The following is a 17,855-nucleotide window of genomic DNA, read 5'->3' as shown; positions in this document are numbered from 1 at the left end:
GCCTACTTTGCACGCTGTGAGTGTAGGTAGTTTGGAGTTTCTTTCACTTGAGTTTGTTTGCTTGTGCGTGAAGGTGCTATCGGAATTTTCAGAGTGAGTAATTGTAAAGCATACATTTGTCCTTTCGTTTGCGTTTAGAATATAGTCAGTGTCGCATTTTGTCTGTGAATTTTCGTTTGTGAGTATTCTTGAATTCGTCTTGTTGTTCATTTTTTGTTTTAAAAGTGTGTATTTTATGTTGATTGTTTGTTATTATTTTGTACACATATATATTTAGCTAGTCCATTATTGCAAATAAACCTGTGCTTCATTGCTTTTACTGACATTTTTGTTCTCTTGTAGGAGTGTTTTTTTGGGTGACGTAACCCTATTATATTTTGTTCTTTTTGGGTGTTATATAACACAAAGAGTTCTTTTCTTTATTTTGGATCAGGTAAGTTCTCTGGGCCTGTGTTGGTGGCTGTTTGTTTAATTGGTCTGTATGTTGTTTTTGACTGTCATATTTGCTCTCTTGTAGGAGTGTTTTTTTGGGTGTCGTAACCCTATTATATTTTGTTCTTTTTGGGTGTTATATAACACAAAGAGTTCTTTTCTTTATTTTGGATCAGGTAAGTTCTCTGGGCCTGTGTTGGTGGCTGTTTGTTTAATTGGTCTGTATGTTGTTTTTGACTGTCATATTTGCTCTCTTGTAGGAGTGTTTTTTTGGGTGACGTAACCCTATTATATTTTGTTCTTTTTGGGTGTTATATAACACAAAGAGTTCTTTTCTTTATTTTGGATCAGGTAAGTTCTCTGGGCCTGTGTTGGTGGCTGTTTGTTTAATTGGTCTGTATGTTGTTTTTGACTGTCATATTTGCTCTCTTGTAGGAGTGTTTTTTTGGGTGACGTAACCCTATTATATTTTGTTCTTTTTGGGTGTTATATAACACAAAGAGTTCTTTTCTTTATTTTGGATCAGATAAGTTCTCTGGGCCTGTGTTGGTGGCTGTTTGTTTAATTGGTCTGTATGTTGTTTTTGACTGTCATATTTGCTCTCTTGTAGGAGTGTTTTTTTGGGTGACGTAACCCTATTATAGTTTGTTCTTTTTGGGTGTTATATAACACAAAGAGTTCTTTTCTTTATTTTGGATCAGGTAAGTTCTCTGGGCCTGTGTTGGTGGCTGTTTGTTTTATTGGTCTGTATGTTGTTTTTGACTGTCATATTTGCTCTCTTGTAGGAGTGTTTTTTTGGGTGACGTAACTAGTGATGAGCGGATTCGGTTTTACTCGGTTTTACTCGGTTTTACTCGGTTCTCAAAACGGCATCTTATTGGCTCACGGATGTCACGTGTTTTGGATAGCCAATAAGATGCCGTTTTGAGAACCGAGTAAAACCGAGTAAAACCGAACCTCGCTCATCACTAGACGTAACCCTATTATATTTTGTTCTTTTTGGGTGTTAGATAACACAAAGAGTTCTTTTCTTTATTTTGGATCAGGTAAGTTCCCTGGCCCTGTGTTGGTGCCTGTTTGTGTTTGTTCAAAGTGTTTTGATTATGTTTGTTTCCCATCTTGATAATAAATGTTATGTTTTTTACCGGGATTGAACAGCAAAGTAGTGTTGTTCTTGTCTGGGCTAGCTACTAAAGGGCTAACTTTTTTTTTGTTTTCTTTAAATGTTTTTAACCAATTATTCTTAATTTTGTAGTAGTTGTTTGTGATGTGTTTGATGTTCTTTTTTTTCAATGAATAGTATGTTTAACAATTACAATTGAACATATGTAGCTGTCATTATAATTGTATTGTATTTTTTTTTTTTTTTTTTATAATATTCGTTTTGGTACTGAATTGAAGCCAGAAAAAATGTCTTACGCTCCTGCAGTAAGTTGACACCCCCTTTTGTTTCAAAATTTTTGTTTGCATATTTTTTGGACTTTGTTTTTGTCTTATTCAACTTTTTATTTATGTTTTTTTAAAAGTGTGTGATGTCTATATTTATCGCAGCAGAAGCCCTACCTCCCCAACCCACGCCAGCACTCCCACCCCAACCGCCAGCCCCACAACCACAACCGGCTCCTCATCAACCAAGGCAACGGAGGCGTGCTAGGCCACCAATTTTTCGAGCCCGTGTCCTACTTTTTGGGATGCCAGATGATGTGGTTGTACGTAGATACAGGCTGCCACCACATCTAATCCTAGATACTCTCTCCATAATAGAGAGTGATCTGGAGTCTGAAATTCGGTATCCTACAGCAATACCACCATTGACACAATTCCTTGCTGTGTTACATTTTTTGGCAACAGGGTCTTACCAGCATGTGGTGGGAGACCTGGTTGGCATGTCGCAGGGCCAGTTCAGTAAGGTCCTGCGGCGTGTCTGCCAGGCTTTCCTCAAGCGTGTGAAGCAATTTATTGCTATGCCTTTGGATGTTGGTGCCCTAGATGTGGTGAAGCGGCAATTTGCGGAAGGTGGTAGTCGCTTCCCACATGTTATTGGGGTTGTGGATGGCACACATGTAGCTCTTCAGCCACCAAAACATAATGAAGAAATTTATAGAAACAGGAAACTGTTTCATTCTCTGAATGTAATGGTTGTTTGTGGGCCATCCCTCCAGATCCTTTCCCTGAACGCCAAGTTTACTGGAAGTTCCCATGATGCGTATGTCATTAGACAATCAGGGATATGGCACAGATTAAGATCAAGTCAACGAGCAGACATGTGGTTATTGGGTGAGTTGTTGCACATATTTTGATCAACATTTTGTATATTTTTAAAAATTGACTATTTCTAATTTTTTATTTTCCTCAAACAGGAGACCGTGGATATCCTTGCACCCCCTGGCTCATGACTCCTTACCGTAATCCCAGGCCAGGACCACAGACGGCATTTAACTCCGCGCTTACTGCCACTAGGCAGCTGGTGGAGCGCACAATTGGGGTCCTTAAAGGGCGGTTTCGTGTGCTCCACCGCACTGGTGGCGACATCATGTATTCGCCGGAGATGGCAAGTAAAATAGTGGTCCTGTGCGCTATACTCCACAATATCGTGGTAAGGAGTAGCGTAGAGCTTCCTCAGACAGAGGAATTGCCTGATGAGGAGCCAGGGGTTGTCCGACACTTCGGTGGGGGGAGTGTTACAAGGAGGGGGAGCCAAGTCAGGGCAAGCATTGTTGCTGAATTTTTCAGGTATAGTGTTTATTTTTACTCTATTGTTACCAAAATAAAAGCACAGTATGCATCATTTTTTATTTAAATGTATAAATTGTGTTTGCTACTGTAAGGTCATTGTGTAATGCTTTTTGTGTGTTTGAATTTTTTTTTTTTTTAATCTTCAAAAAACAATTACACGTTAAGCTGACAATCTAATTTTGTGTAAAACAATACTGTGATGTTGCTAAATAGTGTCCTTATTTTTTAAATATTCTAACATCATGATGATTTCAACAAAAACACAAACAAATGAAACTGAATGTTGACCACTTTGTGAATGTCCAGCTGAAAGACCACACAAACTGAGGTGAGTACTCAGATATGTTTAGAAATTGATCTAAAACTGTGTGTCTGTCTGTGTCTGTGTTTGTGTGTTATTTTTTTTTTGGTTGTGTTTTGCTTAAATTTTGCTTATGCGAATGCGTAGTTCCGCTCGTGCGAAATAACACTCTGCTCTTCACAGCATTGCAAAGATCAATAAAGTTATTAAAAATGACATGACAGCATAGATTGTGGACCAATCACATGCTAACAGACACTATAAATATATGCCCAAATAAGGAAAACGCCATTGCCATGATGCGTGCGGCACCTTTCACCAGGCGGGAGCTCCGCGTACTGGTTGCGCTGATGGACCGCCGCGTAGGCCGCGTTGGGCGATTCATCCCCAATCGTGTTAAGCGCGAGGCCTACGCGGAGGTCCGTCGCCTGCTGCGGTCTCGCGTCCGCAGCAGGCGCACCATAATCCAGTTAGAGCGGAGATGGAGTGATCTCCGAAGGAGGACTCCAGAGCTGTTGGCGGAGATCCGCCAGCAAATCCGCACTATGCATGCACGCAGTAAGTAACATTACATAATATTATTAGCATAAATAGTGCAAATTTTCACTAAGTGGTAGGCTAATTGCAACACTGAGTGAACATTTTGTAAAAATAGGACAGTGTGTGTGGTTAGGGCAAACATTACTGACTGTAGCAAAGTGTCCCTAAACAAGTGCATGTTTTACATAATTAGTAACCAGGCAGGAAACTGTACCAAAAAACGAGATCAGTGCTGGCTATATAATAAGGTAGCTTGAATAGTGATCTGGTGATGTTGGCTAGACAAATCAATATGTCTCAAGGGAATAGATACAGGAATGCCCGTCAAAAGTTTTATTAAACATAATTTAGTTTGCAGTGGGCAACATGAAGAGGTTTGAATAATTTTTTTGTAAAAAATCACTTTACAAAAAAAATTTACATGGAACAGAACAGTGAAAATTATAAGTGATTAGTATGTAATTTAACATGCAAATTTAATTATATTTTAACAATCATTCTAGGACGACCACAACGGCAAGCACCACATGATGCACCAGCTCAGCACCCTTCCCCTTCTCACTCCCCCTCCACTTCCCAGTCCCCCTCCCCTTCTCACTCCCCTTCTCACTCCCCCTCCCCTTCTCACTCCCCCTCCCCTTCTCACTCCCCCTCAGCTTCCCAATCCCCCTCAGCTTCCCAATCCACCTCAGCTTCCCAATCACCCTCAGCTTCCCAGGCCCCCTCAGCTTCCCAGGACCACTCCACTTTCCACTCCCCTTCTCAGCCAACCTCTCCTTCTCTTTGTGTGACCCCTTCTCCTCCTTCCCATACCCCTTCTCCTTCTACTTCCAACTCACCTTCTCAGCCCCCCTCACCCTCTATTGGCCTAACATTTTCACCGCCCCCCTCGCCCTCTCAATCAGACCCACCCTCTGAAATTACATCCCCAATCCAACCTCCTTCCCCCATCCAGCCTCCTTCCCCCATCAAGCCTCCTTCCCCCATCCAGCCTCCTTCCCCCATCCAGCCTCCATCCCCAATCCCTCCTCCTTCCCCCATCCAGCCGCCTTCCCCACCGAGTGAATGGGCAGAGGAAGCCCCTGAAGCCAGTTCAGGGAGTCTTCATGTTGCCGAGGAAAGTAAGTGTTTTAACATTTAGAAAAAAATGATTACCTACTTACACTTACAATGACAAAACATGCAGTGTTGTACTGTTGGAATTCTTGTACCAAGGAAAATTATTTGTGTTTTTCTTCATGGTGTACATGTTGCATTTACATTTATTTGAGTGTCATTATATGTCCAGTGTTTATGTGTGCCATGTTTTGTGTGTCCACTCTAGGTCGACACTCATTAGGTCAACAGGGTTGGCAGGACAACAGTGTTTATATGTGTTAGGTTTTCTGGGAAACAGTTAGACCTGAGTGGAGTTTAGTATGTTGTTGTTCTTTTACACTTGTGCCTGTGTATTCTTAATAATTACACTTACAAATCACATGCTTCACTTTGTTAGGCAGCCTAACGACACAATAATTTGTGGTATGAAAGTTACACTCACAAAATGATTATTGGATAAAGTCAAACCTGTTTGACCTTATTTAGTAAGGGCAGCTTTCATGGAGTGTGGGCATGCTAGGATATGTTGTCCTTCTGAAGATGTTGATATGCAGTGTGATGATGCAGGACCAACCCCCTAAAAAAAAAAAAATCCAAATGGGAATGAATGCCAACATGGTGTAACATTGACGAAGATGGTAGTTAGCTTTAACATGGGATGTCACCCATAGCAACCAATAAGCTTATACTTTAAAACTTTGGAACCACTTCTACAATATAATATTCATATTTTTGCTTGGTTGCTATGGGCAACGTTCCATCTTAAATATAACTCACATAGTAGTAAATGTAACCCATGGTCTGGAACAATTTAAAATCTTATAAAAAGGATGAGCAGGCTTGTGTGTTGTTATGCTAATGATTGTACCATAAAACAGCCAGGATGTAGTAACTTTGCCATTAAAGCAGGCCTGTCCAAACTGCGGCCCTCCAACTGTTGAGAAACTACACATCCCAGCATGCCCTGACACAGCTTTGGCATTCCCTGACCACAAAACTGTGTCAAGGCATGCTGGTATATGTAGTTTCACAACAGCTGGAGTCCAGCAGTTTGGACATGCCTGCATTTAAGTGTGCTTTGCGCCTTGCTTGGATAATAAGTAATGTAATTAAGTTATTAATGTTTGTGTTGCATCTTAATTTCAGATGTTGCAGTTGGAGTTCCTCCAAGTTTGGGAGCCATTCTTTCCACCATGCGCCAACACCTGCAAGGATTGATACATTGTGTTGATCAATTGGAAAATTTTTATTGATTTTGTTTATTTTATACAAAAAAAAAAGATTTATTTATCTTTAAAAAATTAAAAAAGTTGATTAAAGTTAACCGGGTGTTGTGTTTATTAATGCAAAAAAGGATCAGCTGATTGGCAGGCAGAAATTGTTTGCAAAAAACATTACACACATCTAACGTTACATTATTAACACAAAAAACAGGAGATTATTGTGTAAAGAAACATGTAAACACCTTCATTCACAAACAACACCTTTAAAAACAAACAATGGGAAAAAATAAAAAATTTTACACTTTTACATGTTGATGGGCAATTATGGCAACAAAGTGTTAATCAGGTTTTTTTTGCAGACTTAATTGTTTAGGAACATTATCAATCATTACACTAATTGGATTCGTAATTGAAAAGGGCTTGTTGACTTTAAAAGGAATGGTGTAATTTAACTTAATAGGCAAAAAAAAAATTTGGTGCGTTTTTCCTTAAAAGTGTGCATTTTTACGGTAAAATGTGTAAATCTACTAAAACTTTGTATTTTTACGATTAAGTATGTGTTATTGCGATGGATTCGCAATGCTGCGATGGTTTCGCATTACTGCGATGTCATTTGGCGTACGCCCACTTTGTGTAATACTGCGTACGAATGTGCAAAAATACGTTCGGGGCGGAGATTCGCATATTTACTACATTAACGCAACTTTGCGAATATGTTGTGCGACCGAAAAACTTAGCGATCAACTCGGAATGAGGGCCATAGTATCTATGAAGATAGTTTATGTGCATTAGCTAGATGAGGTAGTGTACCTTTAAGAATCTGTCTGCACAGAGGAACATGTGATCAAGAAGTAGAAGGAGAGAGAAGGAGAAGGAGAGCAGCATGTGGATGTGATGTCTATCTATAACTATGCAAGTATTACTTACCAATAAGAAATAAAATACATAATCTTCATACTGCATGATTCATTGAAATAAAGAGATGTACATCAGGATATAACAACTTCATCACACACTGAAGAACCTGCATAGTCTCTATGGTATCTCAGTATGCTAATGCTTTTCTTCTGAGTCAGGCTCCTTGATTATCTCAGGCATTTGGTTATGTGCATACCTCAGAAAAATGCAGAGCATACCATAGCCTTCTAATGCCATTTTACCTATAGCCAAAATTCACTGCATGCTTGTGTCCATTTTTTTCATTTTTATAGGTATCACAATAACGTTTGAGCTAGAAAAAGCTGGTTCAGAAGTCAAATGCACCTGTAAGTTAAACGATTATTGTTTCATCTTTTTTACCATAAATTGTTATTGTTTTTGATTGATTTTGAAGCCGACGGTTAGCACTGTAAATGTCCAGTTTCTATAGACGTCTATGAAAAAGTTTAAATTGTTGGTCCTATGTTCTAACTTGTTGCAAAGTCAGTTTTTTGGCCAATTTCCCATTGGTTTTGACTTTAGTAAATTCTTGATTTGCAAAATCAACTAAAAATCAATAGAAAATCAAAACCAAACTTTAGTACATGGGTGTACAAACTTTTTGCAAAGAGGGACAGATTTGGTGAGGTGAAAATGTGTGGGGGCTGACCTGATACACAATTGCCCCCAGCAGTGCTGCCAGATACACAAATGTCCCCCAGTGCTGCCAGATACACAAATGCCCCCAGTGCCAGATACACATTATATGCCCCCAGTAGTGCTGCCAGATACATATTATTTGTCCCACACACTGCTGCCAGATATACATTATATGCCCCGAGCAGTGCTGCCAGATACACATTATATGCCCCAAGCATTGCTGACAGATACACATTATATGCCCCCAGCAGTGCTGACAGATACACAAATGTCCCCACAGTGCTGCCAGATACACATTTAACAGTATGCCCCCAGCAGTGCTTCTAGATACACATTACATGCCCCCAGAAGTGCTGCCAGATACTCAAATGACCCCACAGTGCTGCCAGATACACATTATACAGTATGCCTCCAGCAGTGCTGCCAGATATGCATTATATGCCCCCAGCAGTGCTGCCAGATACACAAATGCCCTCAGTGCTGCCAGATACACAAATGCCCCCAGTGCCTGATACATATTGTATGCCCCCAGCAGTGCTGCCAGATACACAATATATACCCCCACAGTGCTGCCAGATACTCAAATGCCCCCAGTGCCAGATACACATTATATGCCCCCAGTAGGGCTGCCAGATACACATTATATGCCCCCAGCAGTAACATAGTAACATAGTATTCAAGGTTGAAAAGAAGCAAAATGCCCCTTGCGTTCAACCTGTTTATTGTATTAAGTTGAGTTGATTTTAATGTACCTGCTGGAGAATGTTTTATGACTAGTTAATAACTACAAATCACGTTACACCCAGATTAACAACTTCAATATTTTAAGTGTTGTAACCTTGGATATCCTTTTCAATCAGAAATTCATCCAATCCCCTTTTAAATGCATTTACAGTGTCCACCATTACCACCTTCCCTGGCAAGGAATTCCAAATACTTATTGCTCTAACAGTGAAGAACCCTTCCCTCCGTTGCGTGCAGAATTTTCTCTCCTCCAGCCTCACTGAGTGCCCACATATCCTAAACAGCGTTCTTTTAATAAATAATTCCTCTGATAACTCTTTGTAGTTTCCCTTTACATATTTGAAGACATTAATAATGTCTCCTCTTAGACGCCTCTTTTCCAGTGTATACATTATCAACCTAGTGCTACCAGATACACAAATGCCCCCACAGTGCTGCCAGATACACATTATATGCACAAGCAGTGCTGCCAGATATACATTATATGCCCCCAGCAGTGCTGCCAGATACACATTATATGCCCCCAGCAGTGCTGTCAGATACACAAATGCCCCCAGCAGTGCTGCCAGATACACAAATTCCCCCAGGGATGCCAGATACACAAATGCCCCCAGTGCCAGACACACATCATATGCCCCCAGCAGTGCTGCCAGAATCATCCATACACAGTGTGCCAATACCCCTAATTCCCACTCCCTTCAGCATACTGCAGCATTGTCCAGCACTCCAGCCCCCACCACCCGCACAATCACCAGAAAGACGGCAAAAACTTCACAGCTTCACAGTGGCAGCTGGCAACGCCTCACCCACTCTAGACAGCAAGAAAGCTTGAAAGTCCTTCCACCTCTCCTGGGAAGGTAAATGCGCACTCACGGGGACCCACCATCAGCTGCTGCTGGGACGACACTGAATTGTGCTATCATCACTGTGTGTCCCCCCTCTGGTGTCCCGTGTTTACTTCTTTGCCCACTTCTGGCTGCACAGTGGCTGCGGGCCAGTAAAAATGTGAGCAGGCGGGAAATGTGAGCAGAGGCTGCGGGTCAGTTGAAATGTCAGCATGGGAAGCAATTGGCCCCCGGGCCGGACTTTGGACATGCCTGTTTTAGTAAGTTTACTCCCAGCTGTCTGTTTCTATGATGTCAAGTGAATGTTGTTTCTGTAAATGCACTATGACACGAATGTGAATAGAATAACTTCTAATCCACTGCGGTCTGTATGTATTATGTCAAGTGTATGGTAGAGATGAGCGGATTCGGTTTTACTCGGTTTTACTCGGTTCTCAAAACCGAATCTTATTGGCTATCCAAAACACGTGACATCCGTGAGCCAATTAGATGCCGTTTTGAGAACCGAGTAAAACCGAGTAAAACCGAACCCGCTCATCTCTAGTGTATGGTGCTTTCTATAACAAATAGAGTAGGACCAGTAAATGAATATGAATGGAATAGCTTCTATTCCACAGCAGTCTGTTTCTATGTTGTCAGCAAATGCTGTTTCTATAAGAGAACCATCAAATGAATATTAATAGAACAGCTTCTAAACAGAAGCAGTTTTGAAATAGAGCTCACCATGGCAGATTGCCACTTAGAAACCATTGAGGATCAACGGTGGATTCAGTTGCTACCAATAAGACATAGAAACTGCTGTCAATTGTTAACAGTCCATTAGTTTGGATTATTTGATTTGTTATTTTTTAACCACTTGGATGCCTACTTGTACCGAAGAGGACTTGATGTACACCATGGATAGGTGAGTAAGAATTTTTTTTTACAGGTATCATGGATGCTACTTGAGAAGAGGATGTGAATGGCTATAGGGGGTCATTCTGACCCGATCGCACGCTGCAGTTGTTCGCAGCTGTGCAATCGGGTCTAAAATGCACATGTGCCGTGACTGCAATGTGCAGGCACGTCGCAGTCCAGCGATGGGAAATGCCAGGCAGCGTGGGACCTTATGAAGGTGGCGAACACAGTGGTGATCGCAAAGTGATTGACAGCAAGTAGGCGTTTCTGGGTGGCAACTGACCGTTTTCTGAGAGTGCCGTGGAAAACGCAGGCGTGTCCAGGCATTTGCAGGGCGGGTGTCTGACATCAATTCCGGGACCTGACAGGCTGAAGTGATCGCAGTGGCTGAGTAAGTTCAGAGCTACTCAGAAACTGCACAAAAACTTTTTGCAAAGCTCCCCTGCACAAGCAATCGCACACTTGCTATGCTAAATTACACTCCCCCACAGGCAGCGACTATCTGATCGCATGGCTGCAAAAAACTACTACTGTGTGATCAACTCAAAATGACCCCCATAGAGAGAGTAGGTAAATATGTGTGAGTGTGCAATGGTGTTTATTAAATTTGTACTATAACAGTGTGCACGTACTGCCTTTTCTTAGTGCAAATTGATTATTGGTTTTCATTAAATGGGTAAACAAGACAAAATCTTTTTTTTTTCCATGATATGATAATTAAGGGAGACAAAATAATGTAAAAATAGCAAAAACATATAGGAAAATCCCCAATCAAGACAAAAAAGAGGTTTTCAAGTCTGGTTAAATAGGGGAAGTAAGGAAAGAGAAAAGAAGAGCAGGAGCAGGGGCACTTTAAGATAGAAGGAGGCCCGTGTGCTGCCTCTTCAGTTCAGGCCCCCTCCTGTCTGATGGCAGTACGGGAGAGTCTAAGCACTAGAGGGCTCAGACTCTACTGCCCAATTGCAGATCACCGAGAAAATGGCGTGGCATCCATTTTGCCAGTGATTTCTCTACTGCGTATGCGCAGAACACTGTGAAAATGGCCGCTGTGCCATTTTCACGGTGATTCCACAGCGCTGCTGATGTCAGCATAGTGCACTCATTATAGGAGGTAATTCAAACCTGATCGCTAGGCTGCGTTTTCTCACAGTCTGTAATCAGGTCCGAACTGTGCATGTGTATTCACCGCAATGCGCAGGAGCATCGGATAACTACCCCGGGCATCGGTGCATAGCTATGAGATGGCGCAGAAAAAGCAATCACACGGACGATTGCAAGGAGATTGATGGGAAGAGGTCAATTGTGGGTGGCATCTAACCATTTTCAGGGAGTGTCAGGGAAAACACAGGCATGTCCAAGCATTTTAAAGGAGGGTGTATGATGTCAAATCTGGTCCCGGACAGGCTGAAGTGATCGCAGCGGCTGAGTAAGTCCTGGGTTATGCAGAGACTGCACAAAATCAGTTTGTGTATCTCTGCTACACACGTGTTCACACACTTGCACAGCTCAAATACCCTCCCCCTGTAGGCAGCGTCTATCTGATCGCAGGACAGCAAAAGTCACCGCCCAGCGATCAGATCTGAATTACCCCCATAGATACGCTAGTGAGCAGGAGTAAAGAATAAAAAAAGTGGGGGAAAAGAACAGCTCCGGGTCCTGCAAAAACAAACAAATGAAAAAAGAAGCAAGCTCCACACCAAGACTTTTGAAAGGCAGCCAAATTAAGAAAAACAAAGTCAGTGTTGTGACCAGGGGGCAACTGTACAAGAACCTAGAAGGACCCGAGACCAGAGATATGTTTACAAAGGGATGTGATATAATAGTCTTCCTAAAAGTCTTTGAAATCTATCAAATGGAACCATGTATCTCTAAATACTGTGTTAGTACCTTCTGCAAAAGACAGAATATCTTTCATTCCCATGTAATAATTGATTTCTGAACAATCTTTAACTGTTGGAGGAGAGGAGGAGCACCACCTTACTGGGATAACTGACTTAATAGTATTATTTATGTGGCACAACAGAGATATTTTTTATACCTCGAGATGGGGATGGAGGACAGGTGAAATAGCCAGAATAATGGATCAGAAGGAACCGTTTCACCTATAATGATTCCTGAAAGTTTCAGAACTTCTGCCCAAAATGAATGGAGATGAGAGCATTTCCACCATATGTGAAATGGGTTGCCAGAGGCATTTGAGCACTGCCATCATGTTAGGCACTTGAATCCCCACCTATACAAACATGATAATAATTTATACTGGGTTTCCTGAAAATCAACACTAGGAGAGCAGGCATGTGCCAAATTAAATATTTTAACCCAGATGCTTTCTCCCGCCTCTTCACCCAGCTCTAGGTGCTATATTCCAGTAAAATGTGGAAGATGAAGACATGCTACCATAGAAAAAAGGTTATAAATTAGGGGTGAGCGCAGAGCCATTTTTGGGGTTTTGTGTTTTGGTTTTGGATCTGGATCTCCTTCGTGTTTTGGATATGTATTGGTTTTTGCAAAAACCGCCCTTGCGTGTTTTGGTTTTGGATCTGTATTTTTTTGGGGGTGGTTGTTTTTTTCCTACAGTATTTTTAACCTCAATTTCCGCTCATTTCCAGTATATTCAGAATACCTTACAGCTCACAATATTGTTTTCATCCAGTTTAAGCCAAAAGGTTGCACCGAGGTAGCTGGATTACTAAGCTAGGCAACAGAAGTGGGCGGCACAAACACGTGGCACTGCAGTGGCAGACAGGGTATCAGTTTTATAAACTATGCCAAAAAATTCTCCAAAGAGCACATAATGCAAAGAAAAGAGGTGCAAGATGGAATTGTCTTGGGTCCCCCCCCCCCCCCCCCCACCCTTATGTTATATATTAAATAGGACATGAAAAGTTCAACAAACCAATCATTTCAGTAACAGGGACTGTCACTTGTGGCTGAAATGATTGGTTTGTTTGGACCCACACAAAACAAGCTGGCAATATGCAGTGCATAAACTGGCTTTAGTACTTTAAATAGGAACAATTGCATCATCAGCATCCGGTTCCTCAACCCTATCAGTGTGTACATACTCTTCTTCACAGACTGTTAATTCATCCCCGCTAAAATCCACCATCACAGGTCCCTCTGTACTTTTTGGAGGTAAATGCTGGTAAAGGTCAAATGAGTCAGAAATATATATTTTTACACACTGCTTTTTAGCTTCACCGACAGTGTCGCACAAATGAGTCAGAAATATGTATTATTATTTTTTATTTCACACACTGGTGGTTACAGTGACACGCAAGAGTCAGAAATATACATAATAACTACACACTGCAGTTGACTGCACCGACAGCATTGCACAAATGAGTCAGAAATATGTTGAAGTATTTTTTATATCACACACCAGCAGTTACAGTGTCACACAAATGAGTCAGAAATATATATATATTACATACTGCGGTTGAATTCACCAACACCACAATACGTGTATGAGTATGAAGTAATATACTGCGGTCTGACTGGCAGTGTCACAGTACTTATGGAAAAAAAAATTGTATAGTACACTGGGGTACAGAACAAACAACAAAAAAATATAATTATAATTTTAGGCTTTTTGTTTTTAACTTTTATTATTTTACTTTTACACTGGGGCAGAGCCCATGGATGGATGAACAGATCACCCCTTTCAGATACAAGAGGCAAAGAGAGCACCCATTTTTCAGATACAGCAGACAGAGAGAGCACCCCTTTATCAGAAACATCAGAGAGTGCACCCCTTTTTCAGATACAACAGACAGAGAGAGCACCCCATTTTCAGATACAGTAGACAGAGCACCTGCCCCACTCCATGCCAAACACAAGGGGGTAATTCAGACTGGATCACTGCAGCGGCAGTGATCGCAATCTGAAGCCCTTTGTGGAGTGTGCTTGTGCAACCCGGAAGGCCCAGTTAAATGCTAACAGCATCTCAGGGCTGCAATTGCCTCTTCCTGATTGACAGGCAGAGGCAGTCGCGGGGCCAGAGGGGGCATGCCAATGGTGTTAGAACACCATTGGCATGGCATGGTCTGGACAATGCAGTCATGTCCGGACCATTGCTGTGGGGACGGCCATGGTGGCTGTATGACATCACACACAGCTGCTGCAACCTGGGACTTGGCAGGTAGGTGCCTGCCAGTGCAGCTAGGCTGCCAAGGCAGGGATCAACTCAGCAGGTGTAAATGCATCACCGCTGTGTGATGATTTTGCACCCTTGTGCAGTGGGGGGTAGGGCCTGACATGCAGGACAGACTAGCCCTGTGCTGGGCATCCCCCCCACATGTCAGAGTAACTGATCGTAGATGTGCTAAATTTATCACATCTACGATCAGCTCTGAATGACCCCCACAGTACTGGAGATAGACACATCCATCCTGTACACTCTTCACAGCCGGAGTGTAGATGGCGCCATTGCATGGGACTTATATAGAATCCAAAACCCGCAAGAATCCAACAGCAGGAAGATGAGGTTCGGCCTCGGATTGGAATCCGAGTAAGGTGGGAAGTTCCAAGCCAGACTCGGATCCCAGCTTTGATCTCAAAGTTCGAGTGGGTTTGGTTCCTCGGAAACTGAACCAGCTCATCCCTATTATAAAAAACAAACAAACAAATAAATTGTGGCTAATAAATCATTGGTAAAAAGGGCTAATTTATGTCACTCATATTTTAGGGCATATCCAGAAATATTTGGATTTAATCTAATAGGCCGCGCCAAGTCCACCATGCAAAGAATAAAGATTAAGGGTGAAAAAGGACAGCCTTTTTGACTGCCATTGTTAATAGCAAAGGAGCTGCAGAGGGAGCCAATAACTCTAATCTTGGCTGATGGGGAACAATAGAGAGAGAGGATACATTGAAAGAAGACAGGACCCAGCCCAAAATGTCCATGAATCAATCCAATAAAATGCCTTCTCAGCATCAGTGGACAACCAAATTACTGTTGCAGAGGTATGGTGTATGAGGGCCAGAATTTAAGACATATTGTCCCAAGCCTTGCGACCCGGGACAAATCCAACCTGATCGCTATGTATGATCAATGGGAGAAAAACTTTCAATCTATTCACCTGAAGTTCAATCTATTCACCTGAAGTTTTGCAAACAATTTGATGTCAATATTAAGAAAAGAGATGGGCAAGTAGCTCTGACACAGGGAGGGGTCCTTGCTCTTCTTAGGAAACACCGTGATGCGGGCCTCAAGGGACTGGTTAGAGATCATGTTAAAGGCCTCTAAAAGTAACAGAAGCAATTAGTCTTCAAATGCTTGTAGTAATTGATGTTAAAACCACCTGTTCCGAGATTCTTTCCAGAAGGGGATGATTTTACAGCCTCCAATTCATGCATAGTAAAAGATCTCTCCAACTTCTCACAGTCAAGCTTAGTGAGCCTAAGGAACCCTACCCTAACAAGGTAATCATTAATGTCTTGTTGTTCTAATGAAGCATTTGGGTACGCTGCAGAGGATAGGAGATTGTAAAGAGAAAAGTAGAAGGTACAAAATGCCACTGCAATCTTACTAGATTCGTGGACAGCCAGACCCCTTTCATCCTTAATAGAGGATATGATGTAGAATGCTCTCTGAGCACAAAGTGCATGAACTAGCATTTTCTCAGGTTTATCGCCCAATTTATAATATCTGCTACAGCATTTCCTGAAATAAAATGTAACGTTATTAAGGAGGAGTTTATTCAAAGCCAAGCGAGCAGCAACCAATTTCGCATAGATATCAGAAGAAAGGGAAAATGTATGGGAAGACCCCAGATTCTGTATCTTCTGCAGCAAGTTCTCTATTTGGGCCCACCTTTGTTTTTTTCAAATAAGACCCCAACTGCATGCACTTCTCTCTAATGATGCATTTACAGTATGTGCTTCCAAAATAATAAGCCTCAACACATTTGGGGTTACATTACATTCAACATATCCATCAATAGTCTCTTCCAGTTGGAATCTACAATAGGGGTCATTCAGTAGAGATTCATTAAAACACCAAGAGAAACTCCAGGCATCAGTGACCCCTAGGGATAATGTTTAGAAGGACTGGGGCATGGTACGTCCAAGTCATGAGGGGTGGCCATAGGTAGAAATGAACGGGAATAGAAAAGGCTGCAAGAAACCGGAGCTGGAGGAAGAAATGAAAAAAGAGAGGAAAGAAGAGCCAGAGAAAGAAAAGAGAGCAAAAAAGACAAGGAGACAAATCAAGAAAAAATAAAATTTAAAATACACAAAAAAAATTAACATTTTGAAAAACAAAAAAGCATCTGGATGAAGAGGGGACCACCAGGATACTGATGTCATGGAGAAAATTTGTGGTAGAGGGCACACTAAGGGGCAATGATTTTGTCAAACAAGACAATAAGATAATAACTAGGCGGCAAAAAGAAAAAAACTGTGCTAACTTCTAAATCTCTAACACTCAACATAACTTTGGTAAAGGGTATTCCTCCACAAGGGAGAGACTACCCTAATGGCCCAACAAAGGAACAGCAGGGACAAAAGGGGGACCTAGCCGAATCACCTTCCTAGATCTGAAAATGGTCCCACATAAGAACAAGTGACTCTCAGTAACAATGTTAAAGTATACAAAAACACACAATTTTTTTTTGGAGATATAGAAAGAAGGTAAATGGCAAACGAGCTGTAGTTCATAGAGGTCAACTCCAAGAGAGGGATCAGCTCCTCTAGATTTCTTAGGATTCTGAGCCTGCTTCCAGCAGTCTCCTTGGAAAACTGTGAGGTAATGTGTTTGGGAGAGAAAGGGCTTGCCAATCAGAAAGGGCTATGGCATCCAGTCCCAATGCTGAGCAGAACTCAGTAAGATCAAAGGGAGCCTGAAGAGTAAGGGATTTACCACTGTGGGATATCTGTAGCGATAGTGAAAACCACTAACTGTAGTTTATTTCCTTCTTGTGAGGCGCTTCTGTACAGGATTTCAATATTTATTGTTACTGGAGTGTACACCATGAGATGTCCTGGAAGATATGAAGATGGATGCCATTAAATTACACACCTTTAAATTTGGGAACCTTCTGAAGAATGTCTTCTTTTTGTGAGAAGTTGTGGACCCGGCAGTTCACATCATGTGGTTGGTCAGTCAATGGACCTTTCTGACGAAGGGCTCTGGGAGATTGGTCAAATTCAATAGAATAATTTGGGCTTTCCCAAAAATCTTATTTAAGACATCCATAAGGCCAGAAGGAGGAATATTTTCTGGGAGGCCTTGATTTTGAATATTGTTGCTACATCCTCTTTTGTCCAAATCATCCAACCTATTTTGCATTGCCCTCATATCCAGAGACTGTTGAGTGATTGTCTCATGAAAGAGCGATGAGTGGGACTGTACAGCATTTTTCCCAATTTTTCTCATTTGAGATGTGGAGTTGTAGAAGTTACATAAAAAGAGAACACTGTGAACAAAATGATTGGTGAAGATTACATTCCCCTGTTAGT

At 41.7% G+C, this 17,855-nt stretch overlaps 1 protein-coding gene across 2 annotated transcripts; it reads left to right on the top strand.

Annotated features, from left to right (window-relative positions):
- Positions 1-1,837: 1,837 nt before the first annotated feature.
- LOC135051233 (putative nuclease HARBI1) lies at positions 1,838-4,607 on the top strand. Of its 2 annotated transcripts, XM_063957330.1 has the most exons (5): positions 1,838-1,860; positions 2,595-2,709; positions 2,793-3,165; positions 3,475-3,496; positions 4,513-4,607. In XM_063957330.1, the coding sequence occupies exons 1-4, from the start codon at positions 1,843-1,845 to the stop codon at positions 3,476-3,478; spliced, it is 510 nt and encodes a 169-aa protein (XP_063813400.1). In that variant the 5' UTR covers positions 1,838-1,842; the 3' UTR covers positions 3,479-3,496; positions 4,513-4,607. The 2 variants fall into 2 exon arrangements, with proteins under 2 accessions (XP_063813400.1, XP_063813399.1); XM_063957329.1 differs by lacking the exon at positions 1,838-1,860 and having other exon boundaries at positions 2,186-2,709.
- The last annotated feature ends 13,248 nt before the right edge of the window (positions 4,608-17,855 follow it).

The sequence above is a fragment of the Pseudophryne corroboree genome, chromosome 2 (assembly GCF_028390025.1).
Source record: "Pseudophryne corroboree isolate aPseCor3 chromosome 2, aPseCor3.hap2, whole genome shotgun sequence".
NCBI classification, from domain to species: domain Eukaryota; kingdom Metazoa; phylum Chordata; class Amphibia; order Anura; family Myobatrachidae; genus Pseudophryne; species Pseudophryne corroboree.
Note: the sequence above shows the minus strand (reverse complement) of the source record. Positions and strands in the feature narration are given on the sequence as shown.